Source organism: Kwoniella dejecticola, chromosome 2, assembly GCF_000512565.2.
Source record: "Kwoniella dejecticola CBS 10117 chromosome 2, complete sequence".
Classification (NCBI taxonomy): Eukaryota; Fungi; Basidiomycota; class Tremellomycetes; order Tremellales; family Cryptococcaceae; genus Kwoniella; species Kwoniella dejecticola.
In genome coordinates, this window is record NC_089302.1 from 2543489 (window position 1) to 2566890 (window position 23402).

At 48.3% G+C, this 23402-nt stretch overlaps 9 protein-coding genes across 9 annotated transcripts; 6 read left to right on the forward strand and 3 right to left on the reverse strand.

Annotated features, from left to right (window-relative positions):
• Positions 1-128: 128 nt before the first annotated feature.
• I303_102377 (uncharacterized protein) lies at positions 129-3431 on the forward strand (the record flags this gene model as incomplete). Its single annotated transcript, XM_065968531.1, has 17 exons — positions 129-195; positions 264-273; positions 339-361; positions 479-588; positions 672-765; positions 832-959; positions 1042-1099; positions 1153-1222; positions 1287-1311; positions 1383-1449; positions 1520-1795; positions 1875-2081; positions 2149-2244; positions 2308-2590; positions 2690-3086; positions 3161-3270; positions 3350-3431. The coding sequence occupies 17 exons, from the start codon at positions 129-131 to the stop codon at positions 3429-3431; spliced, it is 2103 nt and encodes a 700-aa protein (XP_065824603.1).
• Positions 3432-3686: 255 nt separating this feature from the next.
• I303_102378 (uncharacterized protein) lies at positions 3687-6231 on the reverse strand (the record flags this gene model as incomplete). Its single annotated transcript, XM_018404841.1, has 9 exons — positions 3687-3793; positions 3873-3954; positions 4041-4399; positions 4565-4669; positions 4758-5315; positions 5473-5545; positions 5669-5770; positions 5852-5872; positions 6040-6231. 9 exons carry the CDS (start codon positions 6229-6231, stop codon positions 3687-3689), a joined length of 1599 nt encoding a protein of 532 aa, XP_018265122.1.
• Positions 6232-6811: 580 nt separating this feature from the next.
• I303_102379 (uncharacterized protein) lies at positions 6812-8462 on the reverse strand (the record flags this gene model as incomplete). Its single annotated transcript, XM_018404840.1, has 5 exons — positions 6812-6928; positions 7088-7555; positions 7688-7896; positions 7991-8086; positions 8306-8462. The coding sequence occupies 5 exons, from the start codon at positions 8460-8462 to the stop codon at positions 6812-6814; spliced, it is 1047 nt and encodes a 348-aa protein (XP_018265121.1).
• A 928-nt stretch (positions 8463-9390) lies between these two features.
• On the forward strand, positions 9391-10420 carry I303_102380 (60S ribosomal protein uL5; the record flags this gene model as incomplete). Its single annotated transcript, XM_018404839.2, has 4 exons — positions 9391-9424; positions 9580-9802; positions 10049-10240; positions 10372-10420. 4 exons carry the CDS (start codon positions 9391-9393, stop codon positions 10418-10420), a joined length of 498 nt encoding a protein of 165 aa, XP_018265120.2.
• A 486-nt stretch (positions 10421-10906) lies between these two features.
• I303_102381 (uncharacterized protein) lies at positions 10907-13866 on the reverse strand (the record flags this gene model as incomplete). The annotated part of the gene is made up of 5 exons (XM_018404838.2): positions 10907-12509; positions 12646-12726; positions 12823-13241; positions 13358-13498; positions 13639-13866. The coding sequence occupies 5 exons, from the start codon at positions 13864-13866 to the stop codon at positions 10907-10909; spliced, it is 2472 nt and encodes an 823-aa protein (XP_018265119.2).
• A 1538-nt stretch (positions 13867-15404) lies between these two features.
• On the forward strand, positions 15405-17502 carry I303_102382 (uncharacterized protein; the record flags this gene model as incomplete). Its single annotated transcript, XM_018404837.1, has 2 exons — positions 15405-16527; positions 16586-17502. The coding sequence occupies 2 exons, from the start codon at positions 15405-15407 to the stop codon at positions 17500-17502; spliced, it is 2040 nt and encodes a 679-aa protein (XP_018265118.1).
• A 511-nt stretch (positions 17503-18013) lies between these two features.
• On the forward strand, positions 18014-19435 carry I303_102383 (uncharacterized protein; the record flags this gene model as incomplete). The annotated part of the gene is made up of 1 exon (XM_018404836.1): positions 18014-19435. The coding sequence occupies one exon, from the start codon at positions 18014-18016 to the stop codon at positions 19433-19435; it is 1422 nt and encodes a 473-aa protein (XP_018265117.1).
• Positions 19436-20226: 791 nt separating this feature from the next.
• I303_102384 (uncharacterized protein) lies at positions 20227-20595 on the forward strand (the record flags this gene model as incomplete). Its single annotated transcript, XM_065968532.1, has 3 exons — positions 20227-20320; positions 20368-20415; positions 20471-20595. 3 exons carry the CDS (start codon positions 20227-20229, stop codon positions 20593-20595), a joined length of 267 nt encoding a protein of 88 aa, XP_065824604.1.
• Positions 20596-20826: 231 nt separating this feature from the next.
• Positions 20827-22941, forward strand: I303_102385 (uncharacterized protein; the record flags this gene model as incomplete). Its single annotated transcript, XM_018404835.1, has 6 exons — positions 20827-20931; positions 20992-21972; positions 22029-22226; positions 22287-22506; positions 22569-22739; positions 22799-22941. The coding sequence occupies 6 exons, from the start codon at positions 20827-20829 to the stop codon at positions 22939-22941; spliced, it is 1818 nt and encodes a 605-aa protein (XP_018265116.1).
• Between the last annotated feature and the right edge of the window lie 461 nt (positions 22942-23402).

Here is a 23402-nt window from a genome sequence, read left to right on the forward strand (position 1 = left end):
ATCGGAGGCTTTTTCAAAGTTGTACTATCCAGCGGTATATGTATATGTTGTCAAAGGCATCCAACGAGTTCTCTCGAGCTCTAGTTTCGATCTTCTTCAGTCCTTGAGCAAACGCCAGTAACATAACCATGAGTCTAGCTGGAGAAAAGGAATTCACCAAACTGCTTTCCCCTGCTACGGGGTATGGGGTAGTAGGTGAGTGCGCACTGTTTGCCATCGAATCGCGAGGCCGGATTTGAGGCTGATTCGTGTCATCCTCAAAGTGGGACTTGGGTAAGTAGGAGACCTGCTAAGGACACCAATCGTTATTTCAAGCTGAGATTCGATCAATTCTGTAGAGCGGCATTTGCTGTTCTCATGAGTGAGTCGATTGGTTCCCTTCGCTGCATCCGAGACACCTCACTTGTGAGGAGTCTATACTACGTCCAGAAGTCAGCATTCCCACGAAGAGTTAGACTAATGACGGTCGTTCTCATAGTCGCATTCACCTATCTGCAACGTCGTTTCACAAGATTCGACACGAACAATGCGGCGGAATTTGCTACCGCCAGTAGATCTATCAAGCCTGGTCTGATCTGTGCAGGTATCGTGAGTCCTGCATGCTCTTCGCATCGCCATCTCTGCTCGATTGACGACCTTACTCGCTGACCATCTATCAACGCGACTTCCAGGTATCCGCATGGACATGGAGTGCTACCCTTCTTCAGTCCAGTGCAGCCACCTACCAGTCTGGGTTGAGTGCCGCATGGTGGTATGGTGTGGGAGGTAGGTCTATCGCACTATTGCTAGACTATTCCCTACTTGAAGGTGAAGCTAACATGATTTAATCAGGTACCATCCAGATCGCTTTCTTCGCCGCAATCGCTGCGAAGGTCAAGATGAACGCAAATGGAGCTACGACTTTCCTGCAGATCTGCAGGGCTAGATATGGTACGGCTTGTCATATCATGTTCACTTTCGTGAGTTGGCCGATTGAAATTCTCCCTTCCATCTCCATGAATGCCACCAATCGTTTAACGCTGATTTTGACAACAATGTCAGTACGCCCTCGTATGTGCCCACATCGTTTCGGGATCGCTCGTACTCGGTGCATCGGCTAGTAAGTAACCATCCCAAGATTGAAATAGGCGGTTGCTAAATTTCGAGTGATAGCTATCAATGCTTTGACCGGGGCAAGTATCGAAGCCTGCAACTTCCTTTTACCTGTCGGGATAGCTATCTAGTGAGTCTCGCCGCATGATCAAGCGTTCTTGGTCCGCAATCCAACTGATTCGTGTCATGTTCAGCGTAATTGCCGGTGGTTTACGTGCGGTGAGTGGTCACTCCAAGCTGTTGGCCCATATAACATCACTGACCAGCATATATACTCCTGGTTGTTGTAGACTTTTATCTGTGATTTCACCCACACAGTGATTCTTTTCGTGATCATCTACATGTTCATGTTTTCAGGTAAGCTATATTCCACTGCGGCCTCATACCAAAGTTTCGCAATAACATCGAGTCTGATGTCGCTTTGCAGCATATGCAACTTCGCCTAAGTTGGGATCAATCACAAATCTTTATAACTTGTTGGTCCAAGCAGCCGAAACCGACCCTGTGTCTGGCAATGAGGCAGGAAGCTATCTGACCATGAAGTCCAATTCCGGTATCCTCTTTGCGGGGTGCACAATCGCTTCCGGATTCAGTGGTGTGTTCTGTGATCAAGGTTATTGGCAGAGAGCTATTGCCAGTCGACCTGAAAGTACTACCAGGGCCTATATGCTGGGTGGGTTGAGTTGGTTTGCTATACCTTGGGGTGAGTGATCGGATCCGATCTGCTTTGCCTCGTGTGGCACAATCAGATCTGACGGAGCGTATGTGATATTGTAATCTAGCTTTCGGAACAACCATGGGTCTCTCTTCGAGAGCTTTGCAGAGCAATCCTTCTTATCCGACATACCCATATGCGTTGAGCGCAAGTCAACAATCCGCTGGTCTAGTTGCACCTGCAGCGGCTGTCACCCTGTTGGGTAAAGGTGGTGCGACAGCAATTCTTTTGGCCACATTCATGGCAGCCACCAGTGCCGCGTCCGCTGAGCTGAGTGAGTACAGCGAACTGTCAGTAGCCTTTAGCCTTTTGCATTGTCTGACTATTGTCCGCCTCTGTAGTCGCGGTCTCCAGTATCGTGGTGTACGACATCATCGGCACCTACTGGAAACCACTCTCAGGTAAACAAGTAGTCTTCTGGTCACACATGATCATCGGTCAGTTCCTTCCCATCCTTAACCTCCTCATCAAGTTGCTGAAATTAGGGATCGTCCCCACAGCTCTCGCTGCGATCTGGTTCGGCGCCTGGTCATGTATTTTGCACAAAGCCAACATCGATCTCGGATGGTTGTTCTACATCCAAGGTGTCTGCCTGACCCCAGCTGTCGTACCTATCGGCTTGACTGTCTCCTGGGGAAGGATGTCTCACGTATCTGCTTTCTACGGAACACTGTTTGGTACGGTATGTGGTATGATAGGCTGGATGATCGGTTGTTGGAAAGTGTACGGTGTGATCAATACTACCAATTTGGCCAAACCCTACGCCGCTATCTCTGGATCAGCGTGAGTTACCGGTTTTGTCTACCTGCAGCTGTTTGTCTCGAGGACCATCAGCCCTCATCTGAGAACGCAAGCTGAATCTGAGGTGTTTTCCGGTCACAGGCCTGGTCTCGTGATGTCAACTCTCGCTACAATCATCTTAGCATACTTCTTCCCAGGCACAAATGACTGGACCGCCACCCGAGCAATCCACCAAGCAGACGACAAAGCTTCTTCCGATACCAAGGGAGAACCTGCTCCGGCACCTATCACCCATTCTTCCCCCGACGAGATCTCACCTGTAGCGGTGGTAGGACAAAACATGACGTTCTCGGAGACAGAGAAGGAGAAAGACCAGAGCGCTGCTACAGTCAACGCTGTCGATATCGAATCACCACTCGAAGAGCAGGATGTCAATATCGATCAAGAGGCCATCAAAGAACTGGATAGAGAGGTGTTACAGAGAGTGTTCAAGCGAGCTTCGATCATCTCAGGTTCAGTGGCTATGATCATTACGTTTGTGAGTGCAGCACTTGAACATCATTTCGTTTCTATGCATAGATATTGACGGCTTCGAGTGTGATGTATCTTCAGATCGTCCCCATTCCAATGTTCGCGGCGCACTACGTATTTTCACTCGGGTTCTTCAAATTCTGGATCGTCGCGAGCTTTATCTGGGTCTTCTTGGCTGGATCTTTCTGCATGTAAGTCTTCTCATTCCATGTACTCAGTCTCATATCGCAGATCACGCGCTAACCTTCGGTTGTTTGCAAATTCTCTTAGTATCTTACCTGTTTGGGAATCCCGAAATGATCTTATTCTGATCTGTCGGAAGCTCTTGAATCTCCGTAAATCTGGCTACTAACGAGATACATTTACGGTCAAACTTGCGAGTTGATAAAGAGAGTATTGTAATTCACCATATTATAATCGGTAAATAGAGAACAGACACGGACGGAAATTGTGAAACAGCAAGAAACATCCATGCATCAAGGTGTGAATGAGAACAGTCTGCAAGACAGGTCCACGTGCACTTTAGAAGCCGATTGCCACTATGACTTGCAAAGCACCACAATCAGGCGATTTCAGGTAGTCTCATCGTGTAATTATTCAGTCTCCATCATGGATTGACACGTCTCTCAGCTATCAATGCAGCTTTCGATCCTTTTTTGTCATCCGTCCACCAAGCCAGAACGGCGGCCACAACGAAAAATACGAAAGCCACGACTAATGCAATTGACAAGGCTAAGCAATACCCTTTTCTGCTCCGCTGTGATAGAATGAGCGCGAAAAGAGGAGAACGTACTTGACGGGAGTCTCTGATTATTCGTTCTATCTACGATCGGACCATCGACCACTTGTGGAATCCAGACGGTACCTAGGGAGAGCTGTAGAACAATCCAAGCAACCCGACATTCTCTCAGCCTCGTCCGAAACATCCGTTTCGCTGGGGCACCGTTTTGTGACGACTTACGACAAGCTGAAATTCAAAATACTTGATTTCGTCACCTGTGGGGAACAGTTCCGGGAACAACACTCTGAAGAGTGGTGCCAAGATGGCAGTACAGATATTCAACAGGACTTGAGCAATGTAAAATTCGATTCGATGTTTAAAACCTATTGGAGAGTCGCCGTTCAGACCGAACATGCACCATAAGCAGACGACGCAAGGTATAGAGTATGCTACGATCGACCACTGTCTCAAAGTGTACTTGAGGCGGGGGAAGAGGAAGTAGAATGTTGTTGAGCCGATTATAGCTGATGCTGTGCCTGTGATACTGTAGGCGGTATATTCGACCAACGTTGGGCGAATCTGAAGATTGAATAGGTTCCCTGGCATTCAATGGAGACGTCAACATGATTCATCACTATATTTATCCATCCAGTCAGACTTGTATGCAGTCAATGGGGATCAGGAGATCCTATTGGTAAGTGCGATGGAGAATACATGGCCATAGCTAATGTGTCACGTAGAAACGCGATGCGTTCAGGACTCACCCGTGACTACCGCAAACGCGAAGAGGGAATCGTTATAGATTGTCCAAGCCAACAAGAATTTGAAGGCTTCCGGATACGTCCAGATCCCCTGCCACAGCTCGACGACTACAGTATGACATCAAACCAGCATTTTTCAATAATTATGATCACACACAGTATTCGATGCAATTGAACACTGAGTTGACTGACTCACACGTCTGAAGAGGTAGTTTCCACCACTTGATTCCTTCCTTCTTGTGCTTGTAGTCTGGCGGGACAGGCAAGAATCTCCAAGCTGCCAATGCCAATAGCATACATATCCCTCCTGCCGCTGTGCTCATATACAGCCCGGCATAGAGGGAAGTTTGAGCACTCGCATAAGCCAAGCCGATGGTGATCAAGTAAAAAATCGTTGTTCCGATGTTCAAAGCGTTATTCCCCATCGCGCTGATTTTCACTCCTTCTTTTTCCCTGATCTCCCTTATGCTGTCGAGCTCTTCTTCAGGAGTCATCCTCGTACCCATGCCCGTACCCGAGGTGGCGTCCGTTGGCGTAATGTCGGTCGGAGCAGGGGTGGGAGCGGCGATCTGCATTGTGTAAGGGACGAAGATGTTCATCCATGCTCCAGCGATGAAACCGATAATTGCAAAGGAGCAATACAGCCCAATCAGAGTATTGAAATCGGTTTTTGTGTACTCCGTTAATCCTGCGATGGGAAGAGCCAAAGCGCCGTATAGGACGGTGAATAGGATATACTGTTCTCTCTTGAAAGCTGCACGATGAAAAGTCCCTCGTTAGTACTCAGCACTGATGACCCATTCACAAAGATAACGAATTGATATGAGTATGAATAGAAGGGAGTCACAATTTTGTTGCAGTGAGAAGTGAAACCAAGAGAAATGAACTCGAAATGAACTCGAAAGACTTACGAAGGTAATCGCCCCATCCGCAAATCAGTAGGGTCAATGCGCCACTGACGCCGAATGAGATCGCGTTGAGGAACTGAAATACAATTACGATAATCAGCTTGGAACTTCGTGCGAAAACCTTGACACGGTTCAGTCACCAAGGTTGAGGAAGCTTCGGAAATGAAGTAGATAGATAGGTCGGACGGGGCAAACTTACGAGAAACAGACTAGTTAGATTAACGTCCCCCGATCCGAACGGTACTCGACACGGCAGATCCAGCGAAGCACATCCCGATCCACCTGGCTCACCTGGATGATTCTACAGCTCATGTTAGTCCTACATTCACCCCTTCGTTTCCTTCCCAGACCAAGGAAGGCAAAAAAGGTGGATCGCACTGACCCCTACGGACAGATAAGCGATCTGTTGAATTTGATAGGTCATATAGGTGTTAGCTGATCCAAAAACTGTCCCGATCTGTAATTGTGATTCCATCGTCTGAATATGAGCGTCTGATCGCAACTGCAATCTAGCATGGACAGAAGCGACAAAATGTATTATGATACCGTCACTCATTGCAATCCACTCACCCCATAACAAGTAGCCGAGAATGCCCATCCATACACCCGAAGCTGCTTTCTTGAAACCTGATCTCCCCGCACCGGATCTTCAGCATCAACTCTGTTGAGATTGTTGATGATGGCAATCACAGTCGCAGGATCTGGAGGCGCTATATCCTTGACACCATCTTGCCTTTCTGAATCTGATTTCAGACTGCTCATGGTAGCTGAATCTGATGTTGAGTTCATGTCTGATCTGGAATGATATCGAATTCCGAGTCAGTTCAGATCAGATCAGATCGATTGCCGAATTTTCACGTAGCTTGCTACGGTATATATACATATATGTATGCGCGAGCATCAGGACGATGCTTGCAAATTCTAGCATTCAGCTTTCGCTTTTGCTTTTGCGGTTGTTAAGCATAAAGGTAATCAGCAGCCAATCATGGGACTTCAGGCCGAGATTGCGCCATTTAGGTTATTATGCCGCACGCCACATATGCCTCACAAGTCGCCTCGAGAGGGATACAATGGTTGAGGCCTTTGATGCGACTATACCTTAGGTAGTTTATGATCAACCTAAACAAGGTCAAGCTACAAGTCTAGTATATGCATACAACGATAACAACGTTTTCAACATACAAGAGCGTTATGACAACTACCAACAATCCTTCGTTAATCTATGTATGACTATTTAATCTACATCCAGTGCGATACTGCGGATGGTCACCTGAAGGCAGATGCAGGTTTTCGATACGTGTATAGGGTCAATGTCTTTCTCGAGATACGGTATTGGTTTATGCTATGTGTGAGGCTTCGCGTCTGTGCCCCAGACTGATTCAGCCGCATCAATCTCTTCGGGCGTTTTACGTCGAGCGAATACGTGGAAATGCGATAAGCCAGGGACGGATTGAAGGCGCTAAGATAACATGTCAAGTGTCAGCTGATTGACATATCAAGTCGAGTCAAGTCGAATGAAGTAGCTGGCGTATCTTTCTGCATACCACCGAAAGGGGAGGACATATCGCTTGACAAAGTATTGAAGTCGACAGTCGAGGACAAAGGGGAAACCACTCACGGGAGGATTAACGAACCAAAGACATTCCCATCCCCTTTTATCCCATATGGCATTAACCATCTTCCCCACTTCCTGTCCACCTTCCGTCTCATACCGTACTCCTGCCCATTTACGGAACTCGCTTCCGCCAAATTTCAGATCAACAGCTAACCACGTATCTTCGTCGAATCCGCTCAACTCAGTTGCGCCCCATCCTTGAGGGTGTATCATCTTCTTCTCTTGCCCTTCTGATGTTCCATTTCCAGTCCCATTTCCATTTCCGTTTCCGTTCACGCTGACGCTTGCGTTACCGTTGACCAGCCCATTCGCTTTAGGTCTCGGAATAGAAGACACGCAAGAAGGATCCGAGGATGGTTTAGGAGGTGCAGCGAGAGGTATGATTCCTGTAAAACCTGCTAAGCCCTCTTCTTCGATTTTAGCCCATAATGCAGGGTCGTCATTGACCAATGATCGATGAGCGATGGGTACCTATATACAGCAAAAAAATCAGCATCCTGTTGCCGCAGATATTGCATGGGCATGATTGCTCGGAGTCCACTTATGGAGGTAAAGCTAATTGTGGAAGCGTTCAGTCAATTCAGATGAGGGTATCAGACTCACCTTGGACCACACGCAAAAATGCCTCACCCCATAAGGGATATTATACGGCCAATCATTGACCAGTACCGCGTATTTGGTAGAGTCTAGCGGTTTATCGGGGTCGTATTGTAAGTTTTCCTTTGAAATTGAGGAAGATGATGTGGGCGGATCGAAAGTTGGCTCAGGTGCTGATTGGGGGAAAGGCAGTCGACCTTGTCTCAGGTAGTTCTCTAAACACCAGGTACTAATATTCAGCTCCAATGTCGTCCGACAATATTCAGCTTGTCATGAGAGCAGACATCGGGCATGTCCAAGTCAACTCACCGGTAGATCCGTATTTCGCTTTGATACCTTTTGTCCAGGTATTATACCTCGCTTGCATCTCTTTATTTCTCATCAAGCCTTCTAGTCGACCACTGACTGCGGTTGATGAGCAATTAGCTTTGTATGAGCAGTGACAAGCTTAGTTGGAGTAGCAGTACAGACGGAAGAGCAGGAGGGGAGGGTGAGAAACCAGACCATGGCCGAGGCGATGAAGAAGAAGAATGCAGTGGAAGAGGATTGACGAAAGTGTGTCTTGCATGATGAAAAGATTGCATTTGGTTATAGTTAATGACCATTTACAGGTTGACCACTTACCGATGATATCTTTCAGTTCGCCCCAGGTGAACATCCTAGGATAAGCGTCCAGTTCTTCCTGGGTCGGAAGCCCCTCGATGTCCTTTGATGCCTCATCGGCATTCGGTCCAGGATATCGCCTGTCGTTGAGGTAAATGACCTCTGAAAATTGGGGCATGCTCAGGTGAAGATGCAAAAATGAGGGGTAGAAGGAGTAAATCTACGAGCGATGCCGAGGAGTAGGAGGCGGTCGTCGTTTAGAATGGTCGAGGGGGCAGGCGAGGTTGATGAGCAGGAATGGGGCATGATGATCAACGTGCATAAGATAACAAATTAAGGGGATCGACACGATGACACGCGCGCGTCACAGCGAGATCAGTGAAATAAGGCACAAGCGAGGATCAGCAGCGGAGCTTGCCGTCTGACCCGACCAGACTCAACAGCTACCGTGCACGTCGGCGTTTATTTCTGAAGATGGAACATGTCTCGCTAAGCCCGATGTCTACCACATGTGCCACATCGCTTCCGATTTACGATGCGTCAAGCGGTGAATAGGGAATCGCCGACGACCGTGATGGATTGTACGGTGGGATTATGCTGTATGGTGGTATGGTGGTATGGTGATGCATGCATGGCTCTCCGTTGTCGATTTTGTGCAAAATTAGAGGTTATCCACAAGATACCCCTTTTATCTTCAACCATCAAGCAAAAAACGTAAGTCAACTATATATGTTATCATCTCATCTCCCTCGTACTCGTCGCTGATTTACACCATCCACAGATCTTCAAAATGGTACGTTTCGTTCGAGTATGATCTTAGTCATCCGTGTGGGCGGAGTGTGTTAGATGAAGGAATGAAAGGATCAGAAAATATATAGGACAAGAGAAAAGGGATGGGGATTGCTCGAGAAGACGACGGGCAGAATGGAGCTTTGGACGTTGGACAGATGGCGAGATCATGTCGAAGATATTCGGGTTGAGGAATAGGAAGATGGATGAGATGACAAGGAGATTAGTGGAACGGATGTGACTGTTGATTAGAGGGAGGACCCAGGACTGACATTCAACCCTTCTTGTAGGCCGACAAAACCGCCGCCGTCAACCCTATGAAGGAGCTCCGTATTGACAAATTGGTCATCAGTGGGTTTACTTTTAACATTTTCTGGTATAAGGGGTATACAACTGATCATTATTAATCCCTCATCGAATCTGCCTATTCCCGCCCAATCGCCTTATTCATCACCAATAACATCACGTCTCTCGCCGCGATAACCCTCCTTCCCTCCAATTCACAGACATCTCCGTCGGAGAATCCGGTGATAGATTGACTCGAGCCGCCAAGGTGTTGGAACAACTTACCGGTCAAACACCCGTGACCTCAAAGGCCAGATACACCATCCGATCTTTCCAAATCCGAAGAAACGAAAAGATCGCCGTGCACGTCACCATCCGAGGTCCCAAGGCCGAGGAGGTTTTGGAGAGAGCTTTGAAGGTCAAGGAGTACGAGTTGAGAAAGCGGTGAGTGGTGGTTTTTTCAGGTTTGGCCAGGCTCGGCGTGGGGTCATGTACAGAAGGGTACGAGTCATAAGAGGGGAGACAGAAAAGCCTGGAGGAGGGTGAAGTCTTTTGGATAGGAATTGCGGCGTGCCAAGAGGTTGTTATCGCAGTCAGATCTTGGGAAGTTGGAGAATTAGGGCACAGAGAGTGTAGACTGGCTTGATAGGAGCGAGGACGCATGCTGATTCCACCTTATTCGCTTCACAGAAACTTCTCTGAAACCGGTAACTTCGGTTTCGGTATCGAGGAACACATCGATTTGGGTATCAAGTACGACCCGGGAATCGGTATTTTCGGTATGGATTTCTACGTCGTTATGGGTCGACCAGGTATGCGAGTCGCCCGACGAAAGCACGCCGTCGGTAAAGTCGGTGCTTCCCACAAAGTCAGACCTGAGCAGTGAGTCGGGATTTCTTGCTTCTGCTTGTCATCTCGAGCCAAACATCCCCAGTTCGGATGATTTCCCTCTTGCCAATCCACCGATAGTGTGATATGAAATGAGCGCTAAACTCATTGCTTTACTTCCACAGCACCGTTGCCTGGTTCAAACAACGATTCGACGGTATCGTCTCCCGATAAACTCCTCTTCCGACTTATATAGGATATTTGATATAAGTGAGAAAGGTGGTTTTGGATTTGGGATGTATTGCATATGACACTATTGGCGGAAAATCGTATTCAACCCTCAGGTCCAGTCGTGTCTCGCTGTCGTTGGGGTCTCCTTGGGAATAGTAATCATTGGGAGTCATGATAAACAACATAATTCACCAACTAATGACACTGATCCAGGACTCGGCTGGCATTCAATAAAAGTCATAGGATAGGAGTTGCATGTGCGATCTCTTTGAACAGGAACTAATCAACCCCAATGCGTAGACTTGCAATACTGTCTTTAGTAAAGCGTCCACTCCATTATTCACTTTTCTTTTCAGGTCATACTTGATCGTCAGGAACTGGGCACAAAAATACTCCAAACCCACTGAGAAAGCAACATCAGCCAGTAACCGGCAATTGACAGTTATTCACTACAATCAGATAGCTATCCTGCTCTTTCGTCATACCGCATCAAGGCAATCCCATCAGACCCTCAAACGATAATGTGTCTACATGCATCTCCCCCTCAGTCTTCTGTTCATGCACATGTTGAGGCACTTTCGTTTCGAGTGACTGTGAGTGTGACTGGACCGGATCCTGTTCTTGAGCTTGAGCATGAGGCTGAAAATCTTTACGCTCAAAGTCAAATTCTGTATCTGTACTCGTGCTCGCATTCGTTTCCCATCCTTGCCAATTCGCCAAACTGGCATCGATCTCATCCAATATCCCACCCTCGAATAACGTCGGGGACTGCATTTGTACGTCCGCTCCAGTGTTCATCTTTATGTCGGGATCGGGATTGGAAATCATGTGCGCAGGTAAAGGTAATGGCAAGGAACAATGCGCTGATAGGGGCAATGGGGAGGGCGAGGGCGCTCTGGAAGTGGTGGTGGACATAAGAGTCCTCAAAGACGGTTTACGAATTTTGGTCGGTATTTGTACTGGAGTCTCAGTCCCACCGTACTCATGCTGGTGCTGGTGCTGGAGCTGGTGCTGATGCTGCAGCTGCAATGGCGCAGAAATGTGTAAAAGTTGTCTCTGCGGTTTGAAAGTGTCAGTCGGATTAGTGGCGCAGACAGGCTGTGAATGAGATACCGCGATTTTCTGCTGATCCTGAGAAATATCGAGACAACTTCCTCCGGACGCGTCTGACGATGTCTCGTTCTCTTCTTCTCTTACATCATGCAACACACCTCTTGAGCCAAGTGGCTGCATCCGTCTGAATCCATTTGATGGTGTCGCCTTGTTGTTGTTTGCATTCGCGTTCGTGTTCGTGTTCGTTTTCAGATTCGCATTTCCGAAATCGAACTCAAACTGCTTGATAGGGCTCACTGCTCTACTGAACGGATCTTCTTTACCAGTAATCAGACTGAAAGGGAAAGGTCCAGTGGGAGTCTTGGGATATAGTGGACTGCTTTTACCTTTACCTGGTTTGTTGTTCAACGTTAAGTCGTGTCTCTCATTGACATTGGTCAAGGGTATTCTTTGACCGTTGATCCATTGAGTCTGACTTTGGGGGTTTGATAGAGCGTCAGAAAGGGCAGCTACGAGGCTTTTTTGGGGGTTTGTGAACGGAGCGTTGATATTGTTGTTGCTGTTGATACGGCTGTTGATGTTGGCATAAGCATTGGCATTGCTTCGCGGGAATGGTGGATAAGCGGGTAGTATTTTCGATGTGTTATCGAGATCAGTACTATCAATGTTAGTCTTGACGAGATCAATATTAGCGGAGATTGGAAGACTACCAGTCAAGCTGAGGTCATCCTGAGAAGGACTTGCAAGGTATGGGTGCAAACCAAGAGGGTTCGGTCTGGCTGCGACTTGAGTACGGACCGCTTGTACTTTTCGGTGATCATCTACAATTTCCTGACTGGCTTGCAGATTAGGACTGTTATTCCCATCGGGTAGTCGTATTTGAACGTTCCTATTCGCGTTGCCATTCAGGTGAGCTGGGTTGGGCAATACGAACGAAGAAGCACTGGGAGCGTGCGGGTAAGTGTGATTGTGAGTGAGTCCTGCTGTCATCTTCGTCAATGGGCTAGCGAATTTCGAAGACCGTCTTTTGTATGGACCCCTGGATACAGTATAGTTGAACAATCAGCCGAGTGATACCGACAAGATACACAGTAGCCGAACGATGACGACGATAAGCCGACAAGGGGAGGACACCGTGTCATTTTGAAGCTGATATTACGATCAACTGGACTCACCGCTTGATACCTGTCCGTCTGGGTTTTCGCGTCGAGTTCACGCAATCTGTCAAGCCATATTTGACACATCGTTCACAAGGTCTGTGACGTTGCCAAACAGTGCAGCAGTACGAGTCAGCAAGATCGTCAGCAAGGCACTCGGAGGTCAAATTCAAGCTTAAAAGAACTTCAATTTACCTCGTGTTGGAACATTTCTTACAAGCTTTCTGACAATGCGTACAAGCTATCCTGACCTGAACTCGTTTCTTTCTGCCTCCCGGTCCGAGAGTCTCATCATCATTATCATCCATATTCATGTTCCAATCAGCAGTCCCGAATTGGTAGAAGTGCGGATTTAGACCATTCTGTGGTTGCGGTAATGCTCTTTGCGGGACCTTCCCACCATATTGAAGACCACGATTAGGTGAGATATGAGTATGGCTCGGACTCGCACTCGAAGGAGACGATGCTGGGTTAGGACTGAAGGTTGTGGTGGGTTGCATTGATGAAGCTGTATTGATGTGACTTTGGGTCTGATCCGGGACTGGAGTTGCATTCGTTGTTATTGACGAGTTGTAGAATGTCGATGAGGGCGGTGCTATATCAATTGGGGATATCTACATAACGAAGTGTTAGTAATATCAGTCAGTCAGTATGAGAACAGAACTTAGGCGTATACAGACCCAAGAGTATTGGTGGCTATGAATACGGGTAGAGGGCTGAAGGGACTGACGTGGGAAGATGGTGCTTGGTCGTGCTGTTGCTGCTGCTGTTGTTGCTGTAATTGCAAGGATAACTGTAGAGGAGGGCGCGCAAAATCATTCGCTTGTTGTTGCTGATTCTGCAGCGATATGAAAGCCTGAGCTGTCTGGGGCTATGGTTGTCGCGTTGTATCAGCATTTAGCTTTATGATAGAACATCATACGAGTTTTTGACGTCAATCGCCAAAGGATCGGATGCGAGGTCGTCCTGCAATGCGTGAAATGAGTTATAAAGAGCACATCGTAGACCTACTGGATTCCAAACGCCTTGGTTCTGGCCTAGCCCATTAAAACCAGCTGTCTGAAGGGCCATGGACATCTTGCTCATCGTAGGCGAAGTGGGCATGGACATCGTACCTCTTTGCTGTATAGTGGTGATTGGTAAACCCCTCGAAGGCCGGGTAACCATTGTGTTAGGATTAGGATTTAGTCGAGAGGGGTTCTGAGGTAGGTAATCTGTATCTGAGAAATGTCGTTGCATGTCGATCAAGGTCGGAAAGCGAAGAGACACCTTTTAGTATGATTGCCTGTACGGTCGCACAGCTTCCTATCGAAATAGAGGCAGAGGCAGGAGCGAAGGAAGGTGTTCTTCGCCACCTCCTTCCTTCGATCCTGCAACGAGATCAAGGAGAAAGGATCTCGATCTGAGACTGCACACGAATATACACATCGTTAGTTCAGTACAGTTCCTCTGAGCCAGTCAGTGGTAGGCAAGGCTGATTGAGGGCTAACCTGGGATGCGTTTTATCAACGACCTACTAGGGGGTGATATAGTGTCAGTGGTGGTGGTGGTGATTCCGAATAGATCCGTATGGCTATGGTGGGGGTTACAGCTATTCCGAATATCGTAGTTAACACATTCAAGGGGGTGTCATCTCCGCTTGAATCGGTCGTCGGTGGTTGGTCACTGTTTAAGTATCTTTGCTTTTGCAAGCGATTAGTAAAAGGTATGACATGCTCATCCTATAGAGCGGGGTTTGTATGTCATCCTTTCATTCTCATCTCCTTTGGTCGAGACGATGAAAGGAAAGGAAAGGTTTGAATGATCTGGACTTGGTATAATTGGATTGAGTCGATCAGTATGGCGCATGTCATAACACCGATCCGAATCTCCGCTGATAGTGGGCTAGGAGCATGTCATAACACTCGCTTGGGGATCAAAGGATGAAGATGAAAATTGGGAATGATGACCCAGTTGATTTTCGAATGCAATTGATCCGCGATGGACGAGGTGCAGTGAGAGGACAATTAGCGAAGAAAACATTGCAAATTCTGTTGTGTAATATCGAGTTGACAATATGATATACATCGTGGCATGACGTTGATCAGAAGGGACACTATCGTTATCTGGCAAATGTCGTGATGTCTACTGCTACTGATCAATCTTTAAGTCAGCTTCCATACTCATCGCAATTATGAGAAGGTATGAAAGGAGAAAAGAGAGGTGTTGTTATCAGATAGTCCGGTGAGAGCAATGGCCCGTCATCTCGTATGATATCGTGTGGGATATCGGATGACGGACCCTGGGTCAAGAGGTGCCAATGGGGCAATTTTGCCGCTCTTCATTTATACGAAAGATGGGGGATAGGGGACGGGAATGTTTAGGATGTAAAGGAGCGAAGCAACCAAAACAGGTCGAAGCTTGAGAAAGACTGGGAGTTGTCACTCACACTATGAACAGGAAGCGCTACTGATTGTTCCTGCGATACCAAGGCGCGGGTGACGACCGAGGAGCTCTCATCATCACCCATTGAGTACTTGCAAAGATATTGAGAAAGAAGAAAAAGGAAAGAGAAGGAATGCATGGAATAAAGAAATAAAATCTATCAAACCGTTTCGACGGAACCAAAAAATGTCATTGTACGGCTCATCACGTGACCCTGTGTCTGCCATTATTTGGGATTCTCTTACAGTACGATTGATAAGATTGCTGCTTTTGAGAGTTCATCGATGTATCCCTCTGTCAAGAGTACGGCAAGTAGACTGTAGGAACAGGCTCAAAGGGGTCCACCAAAGGGTATGCTTTCCTTACGCTCGAGTTCCGCTTCTCGCATATCGCACATCGTGCTTCAAACACCTCCTTTACGGTCAGTCATACTCCGAGCTCTTCACGGCAGTACTTCGGTGAACGCAGGCGGAAAACGAACAGTCCAGGCTGGTCGATCAGTCAGGCCGTCATTCGGCAAAAAACCAGTGGGCCGATCATCGTCTTTCGAGAGACCTTCTTTTGGTCAAAAGCCTTCGTTTGGTAAGAGACCATCTTTGGACCGACCACCGCGAAATTCTTCAGGCTCAAGTCCTCGAAATGTCGACAAGGGGAGAATACAGCCGACTTCCTCTCGTCGATTAGCAAATTTCGAACAGCCGCGTGCAACACCATCGCGCAGGAATACCAGATTCAATACTCATGATAACATCCAACACGATGACGCGGACGGAACTCCTTCCCCTCGCTTTCCCAAATCTCAACCTTTTCAAGCACCGAACTATTCTACACCAGCTTTATCAGATTCTGTAGCGGCAGAACCCAGATCGTTTGACTCTTTCAAACTTGCTCCTGGCTTGTTAGAGTCTCTACAGACGCAGTATGGCTTAGAAGGCCAGACGACTCCTATACAGAGCTTAAGTTTTGCAAACCTCCTCAACAGAAATCAAGAGACGGAGGCTGGCGATGTTGCAAGTGACGGAACCAGAGTAATCCTGGGTGCCGAGACAGGTAGCGGGAAGACCATGTCATATCTTGTGCCCCTATTCCAAAACCTCAAAGCTACGGATAAAGAGACCACAACTACATCAGAGGAAGCTTTATACCCCCGTTCTATCGTTTTATCGCCGACACACGAGCTGACCAGACAGTCGACTCGATTCGCCAAATCGCTGACGCATACAACCAAGCTCAGTGTTTTAGGCCTTAGCAACACCGCTGCGGGAGGCGTCGGGGCCAGACGAGGAGGTGTAGATGTGCTTCTCGGAACGGTCGGAAGTGTCAGAAGGATGTTAGGGATACGCAAGGATAAGGCGGATGAGGAGGATGCAGATGACGTTGGTGCTGGCTTGTGGAAGCAGGAGGAGGACAAGTCGGGTATGGTCAAGGGAGATAAGGTGGAGTGGATGATCATCGATGAAGCGGATGTCCTGCTTGGTAGGTAACCTTCTTCAAACCGGGCTACCTGCGTGTGATACTGACCATCTCGTCAAAGGTAATGACTTCTTGGAAGAAACATTATCGATCTTGGCCAAACTACCCCTCTCTCAAGTCAACTTGGTACTCTGCACGGCAACCCTTCCGCCTTCACTGCTCAGTCTTTTGTCTTCTCACCCTCTCTTCAGATCCCACCCCTTTCATCATCTACTCTCACCAGGTCTACACAAGCTTCCTAGTAAACTCGAAACGCGATTCGTCCCACCCTCGAGATCAGGTAACCGACTTGCCGATGTGGCTCATGAGGTCAGAAGAGTCTTCGCAGATGACGCAATCAAGGCGAAGTCTGAAACCGAGGCTGAGTCTGCGCCAGACTCAGAAACAGTAGAATCCGGTCCAAAGGAGAGAAGCAAGATCGTGGTGTTCTGCAATTCAGACAAGAAAGTCGAACAACTTGCTAGAACGTTAGACTCCAAGGGACTGCCCAGTCTAGCTTGGACCAGTGAAGGTGCTCATCGGATGAGAGGCAGGAACGGTGAATTAGATTCTTTCTTGCTGCAATCGGCTCTCCCAAAGAGGAGATTCCGAGAAGGCGACTCTTCTTCATCGATGGACGAGCAGGAAAAGGAGAAGGTCAGGAGGGAGAACAAATTGGCGCCTAGAATCTTGATCACTACATCGTTGCTTTCTCGTGGCCTAGATTTCTCGCCTGCTGTATCATCGGTTTTTCTTCTGGATCCACCACGAGACGTTCTGGATTTCGTACATCGTGCTGGACGTGCTGGACGAGCAGGCAGAGCAGGTAGAGTGGTAGTCTTTGGATTAGGGGACGGAAGCGGAATTGGGAGGTCTGACAATAAGAAGGTCAGGCCAACTTCAAGCTCGTCGCAAGCTCTGCAGGTGGGAGATGTGTTGAACAGGAAGGAGACGAGAAGGCAAATGCTCGGAGGACGAGTCAAAAGAGCAAGATTGTAATTTTTGTTCACATTGTGATACATAGCGACTGCATACTCACTCTTCTATTGATCTGTCGGTATCCTGCTCTAAGATCGCATCAATGCATAGTTGTATATACCGTGTATGAGAGTCGACAGGGCATAGGAGCTCAGCCCCTCCAAACAGATTGCCATCAAATCGTCGGAGTCTGTCGTTCGACTCGATCAATCGTTAAAGGGCGTAGTCTCTACTTTTGTGAACAAGCGATCTCAACCCGTCACTGATGACGCAATCGCACGGCTTCCCCCTGTGTGTCATTATCAACATGGACTCGAAGTCTAGACGGCTTCTCGAGAAGTCTTCGATAGGTTTTTTTTCAGTGTAGATCAACACAAAGGAGGTAAGTGGCAAGGCTGCAGAAGCGAGAACCGCCCTTGGGTATATTAAGCTGACTACGTGGTCGCTAGAGCGCTCAGAATCGACTGACTGGCTGCATATCTTTATCTCGTTATCCATCCTTCCTATCTTGAAGCGGTCTCACTGATACTATATGTCGGGTCATACTAATTCTGCTGACGGCGGGGCATACTCTTGGCCGTATCAATATCGGCCGACTGAGGAAAACGAGCTGGCGACAGAATGGCCTGAAGAGCGATGGCAGGGTCAAGTGGTTGAGCCGCCACACGATCAGACACGGTCTTACAGTCAGACATTCGATCCGCAAGGGAGGCAAATGATCGCCAGCGGCCATGACGAGATGCCCTGGGGCATGGGTCCTGTTGGTCGAGGTCCTCTGTCGGGGCTCTACAATCCTTCACTGCTCTTTCAAGCCGATCTATCAGGATCTCATCCAGCTCAATTTGCGTCAGCTTTACAACAAACTCCATACGACGCTGCATTCGGATCGGCTACTTCAACGGGACATGGTGTGAATGCTGGTTACTATCCAATTACGCAAACAGATTTCGAGTCTACTCACCCGGTTTATCACAACGTGCCCTCAGCACAGGCGGCCAATTCGGCCCAGCCGGACTGGGGTGCTGACCAATACAACGCTCAGAGCGCGCAGCCAATCCACCCTACTCAAGTCGCATTTCAAGCTGTGCCGATTGGATCTGAGGGTGCAGACACCCATTCGAGTATTCGAACGCGTGGTTCCCGACACTATCGCAAAAGGTCAGGTGCATCATCCGTCCGCAAGGAGCGTGCCATCGAAGTCAGGACGTATGTGCTCGAGCGATTGCGCTCTCTTTCTGTCCACACAGAGCCTGAGGGCTATTCTGAGGCACTGGAGGATTTTGCCAAGTCTAGTTTAATCCAAATCCGCGATCTTCTGAACATCCAGGATAACGGATCACCGTTGGTCAACAACCAGTTTGGTAATGATAAAAATCGCACTTCGGAGCTCGATCTACTCAAGGAGGCTTTGACGGGGATCATCGACAATCAATATCGGTTGCCGGTCGGGATTAACGCAAGCATGTCTGACCTGCAATCAGCACTATCATCCGTAGGAGACTTCGTCAGCTTCGCTCATTCGTCGCGGTATGTTAGCGGAGATATGATTGACATGGTAGAATATGTCCTGAAATACAACGATCATCTCGATACGATTCAGAACTTCTCGGAACAAGCTTTGAGGATTACGCTGTCTAAGAGCCAGCGTTCAAATGGGAGTTTCTCAAAGAAGAGCTTGTTCGGTGACCTCGTGAGGGAGGTCGGTGACGGTAAATTGGACGAGGAAGCTGTCAAAAAGCGCTTGGCACCTTTGACCTCAGCATTTCAGACACTCACTCAGATCCGAAATTACAATGCGATCCCCGAGCAGGGAAGCGAGGAGCGTATGGCACTGTATAGAGTCTTGAATTACGCGGTCCAGAAAGAACTGCTGCCCATCGAGGATCGGAATGACTTTACTGAGAGCCTGGACTGGATGAGGCAGAGGCAGGAGATGCGAGAATCTAGTACTTAGATCGATGAGGAAACCTTTATTTGTGATCGATGGACGGAGCGGCTACGCGCAGGGTATAGTGATCGTCTGTCCAGTCCACCGCTTTGCATCGTAATCGTGGTCGTTGTTGTATTGGTCGATGTACGCTTGCAAGTGCTTCGAGAATGCGAAAATGCTTGTGTTTTATTCGTACAACTACAAACCTTCCTTTCCGTGTGTGCGAGCCGCCGCTATCGAATTGCACGAAATGTCTGGAAGACATCTTTCGCACTCGGCGGCTGGTCATGCACAATGTGTCACGCTCTATCGCTGTGCATAATCATCCGCAGTGGTGACGGGACGAGGTAGCTCGATGGCCTGCTAAGGAGCACCCACAGAAATCGGGATGTCTGACTTGCGACTGGTCAATGGCGCAAGTGTCTATTCTGAGCTGGGATTTGTGAAAAAGGGGACTGGCCTGAGGACATCCTTTCTTGGTCGATCGAATCAATCCTGACTCGTAGCAACGGCTAAACATCCAAGCCCTCATGTGCGATGAAGTAAATAGGCTGCAAGCAGGATTGACGCAATCTGAAGCATTGGACCGGTAAGCCAGCTTGACATTAAGCGCTCCATCCTATCGGGGAACCGTGGGGCAGGGGGCAGAAGGAAGAAGGGGTCATTCACAGTCCCGGAAGGATTATTTACCCGGATGATAAATGCCTCCTCCTCTCAAAACATATTACCCGCTTGACCTGTGTTGACAAATTGCATTCAGACAATTTATTCATCTCCACTTTTGTCAGTCTACGAACAACACTGAATCACATAGCATGGGTCAGGACGACATTCACGAAGCTGGACCATCAACTCCTCGGAAAGTGACGCGATCCGCATCACCTACTGGTCGGTCTGCGGCACCCCAAGGTCAGTCATCGGAAACTGCAGCTTCCGTACCCCTGGCCTGTGTCCAGTGCCGGCAAAAGAGAGTCAAATGCGATCATGTACATCCGATATGTGGAGTAGGTCCGGGACTTCCCATCGGATCCAAGGTGTTGTTGCTCATTATATCCCTAGGCATGCGCGAAGGCTTGCGAACCAATCTGCGAATGGCCTGCCGGACGCAAGCGACGGAGGACCAAAAGGGAGATGGAACGGCTCAAAGAAGGGCAAGAGATACAAAGCAAGCCGAGCGTAAATGATCACCCCAGGCCTTTTCTTCCCGCACGCAAGGTCGCTAACCTCCATCTGGCATCAAGGATCAAGTCAATATCACTGCCCAGTTCGACACTTTCAATGACAACTGGTTATCATTCCTAAATACTCCACCTCTCACGTCCTCAAACTCCGCCTTAGGGGAGCTCAACAATTCTACACTCAACAATGTGGGGATGATCCCCTCACAGGAGAATGATCAAACAGGCGGAGGCGAGATGCCAGATTTTCTTAGGCTGGGAGCTGTGTTGCATGCGCAGGCTCCTACCCTTTCTGGCGTTCCAGGAGACGAGGAAAGCTTGGAGGTCTACTATTACCGGTTTGTAAGTGTCATGACCATACTATCGAATCGTAAATCCATTCGACCGCTAACTATCCCATAGTCGGGCTCGACAGCTATGACACCGGGTATCAATCGGGTCAATTTACGTCTGCGGAAGAGGAAAGCTGAATCTCCCTTCACTGATGTCCCCAATCCTGAGTCACCACATTCTCCCGCTCCACTTCTTCCACCCATATCTGACCTCTTCGACGAGGAGGGTATGCCCTATCCACACATCCGGGAGCCCTTGTTCGAACTGTTCTTCCAACATCTCTCCCAACATTTTCCCGCTCCTTCCCGCCAAAGAATGAAAGAGAGGTTTGAATCCGGAACAATGTCACAATTCCTCGCCCACAGCATTTGCGCCATTGCAGCACGGTTTGCGCCTAGTCCTCTGGACAATCCGACTCAAGCGTGTGCACCCTTCTTATCCAAAGCGCAGAATATGCTGGTCCCGATGATGCAGCTCCCTTCGACTGAAACATGTAGTGGCCTGATATTGCTAGCTTGGGCAAGCTACGGACAGGGCTCAGATACTGGTCTTTGGCAGTTATCTGGGATGGGAATCCGTATGGGGCTAGAGATCGGTCTTCACAAGGTGTCTGAGATGTATGACTCCCCTCAACACGTCGTGCGATGCCGACTCCTTTTCTGGACCTTGTTCGTGACCGATCGGATTCTAGCGTTTGCTGAAGGACGAGAAACGATGATCGATGACGACATTATCGAGATACCTCTACCAAAAGATTCAGACTTCTTTCCCGATCCGGCTCGAAGTACACCAGAATACCCATACGAGATAACAGAACCTGTCCCTTTTGTCTACTTCACCAAACTCATGGTCATAGTGGGACGTATTTCGAACGTGCTTAATGGGCGACGTGGTAAACCTAGAACGCTGGTCCCTACAGTAGACGCCGAACAACAGTCAAAACTATTGACGGAGTTACAAATACGCTTGATTGAGTTTGTTGCGAATCTGCCGGAATCTCTCAGGTGGAATCTGGACAATCTGAAGCATCAGCAGCAACGAGGACACAGCGTGAGTCGATGTTGTATTTCTGTAACCGCTGGCACAGGCTGACAGGTCGCAAACAGGGTATTTTGCTCGCTCTCCACCTATACTGCCATGCTGTCCTGGCTATGACGTACCATCCGGATCTGCTGAAGTCACCTTCTGGTCACGAAACGCCGTTGAACCGGAACATGCTGAAAGATATGAGGCTTGCTTTGGAGTCGAGCAAGCAAATATCCGAATGTATCCCTCTCGCTGATCTACTGGACCCCACTTCATACGTGAGCTACGGAATGCGATCCGACTCATCGTAATCGTATATTGACATGATTTCCTCGCAGATTGGGATACCCTACATGATGCAACCCATATCGATCGGAGTTTCGTCCCTTCTGCACGAGATACGGAGTATGGAAGTATCAGAGAACCCTCAAATCGATCCCACGGCGGGATTCCGCATCTCAATCGCTCGAGAAAAGATCGCGGTCTTGCTCAAAGCGGCTACGAAGGTGGTCCAAGCATGGGCTGCAGGTCGACCCGCTCTGGATGTGCTGAAAAAGAGTGAGTCCGGACCGGTCGAAATGACATAGTGGGGGTACTCATACGTGGGCTCTCTGAACTAGGAGCTGGTTTACTGAGACCCGATGAGGACAAGAACCGGGATGTCTTCGTCTCTTTACCAGATACCGGGATGGTTCGACGATTTAAAGCGAGCAAGGATCACCCACAAAATATCGCTCAACCCACAGAAACGTCGCTCAGAGATGCAATCATGCGACAGAACGCTAGTCTGAGTGAGTGCAGTCTCGTCGCATCCATTGATTGATTCGGATTGACTGATATCTACTTATAGATCCGATATGGCTCACGAGTCTCATGACCGATTACACGTTGGAAGGAATGACATATGATCCGGTCGAAAACGCTGATCTCTATCGCTTGGTATCCGGAGAGGATGATCCAGCTTCCTTCGGTTTTTTTGCTACTGATCAATAATATCTTCTCGAAAATTTCTGGACACACCCTGCACAGGTTGTCTGGCACGATTGCATCGAAACGCTTCCTTTGTATCTGATCAATTTGTTGTATTTGCTGCCTTCTCACTTGTTGGATGCACGAGATGCTGCCGCGTTATGGCAGATCAACTACCAGTCGAGCGCAAATGCATTGCAATGCATGTTATGGGTTTCAGGGAGTTGTGTATTAAAGGTGGAAATCCTTGGAAAATAAGAGCGAAGCCGCACTTATAATCTGTGTTGTATGCTTCACCGATTGGTTCAATCTGTTTCCCCGGTCATCGTAAATCCGGCGTGATTATGAGATTCGATTGTGCACAACCCTAATGGCTCCTCAGTCATCGCCTCGTCAGATCATCAGCCATAGACTTGATGTGAAAAATTGCAACGAGAAGACGAAAACCCAAGTCGAATGGTCTAATCTAGCTCTTTTCCCCCATA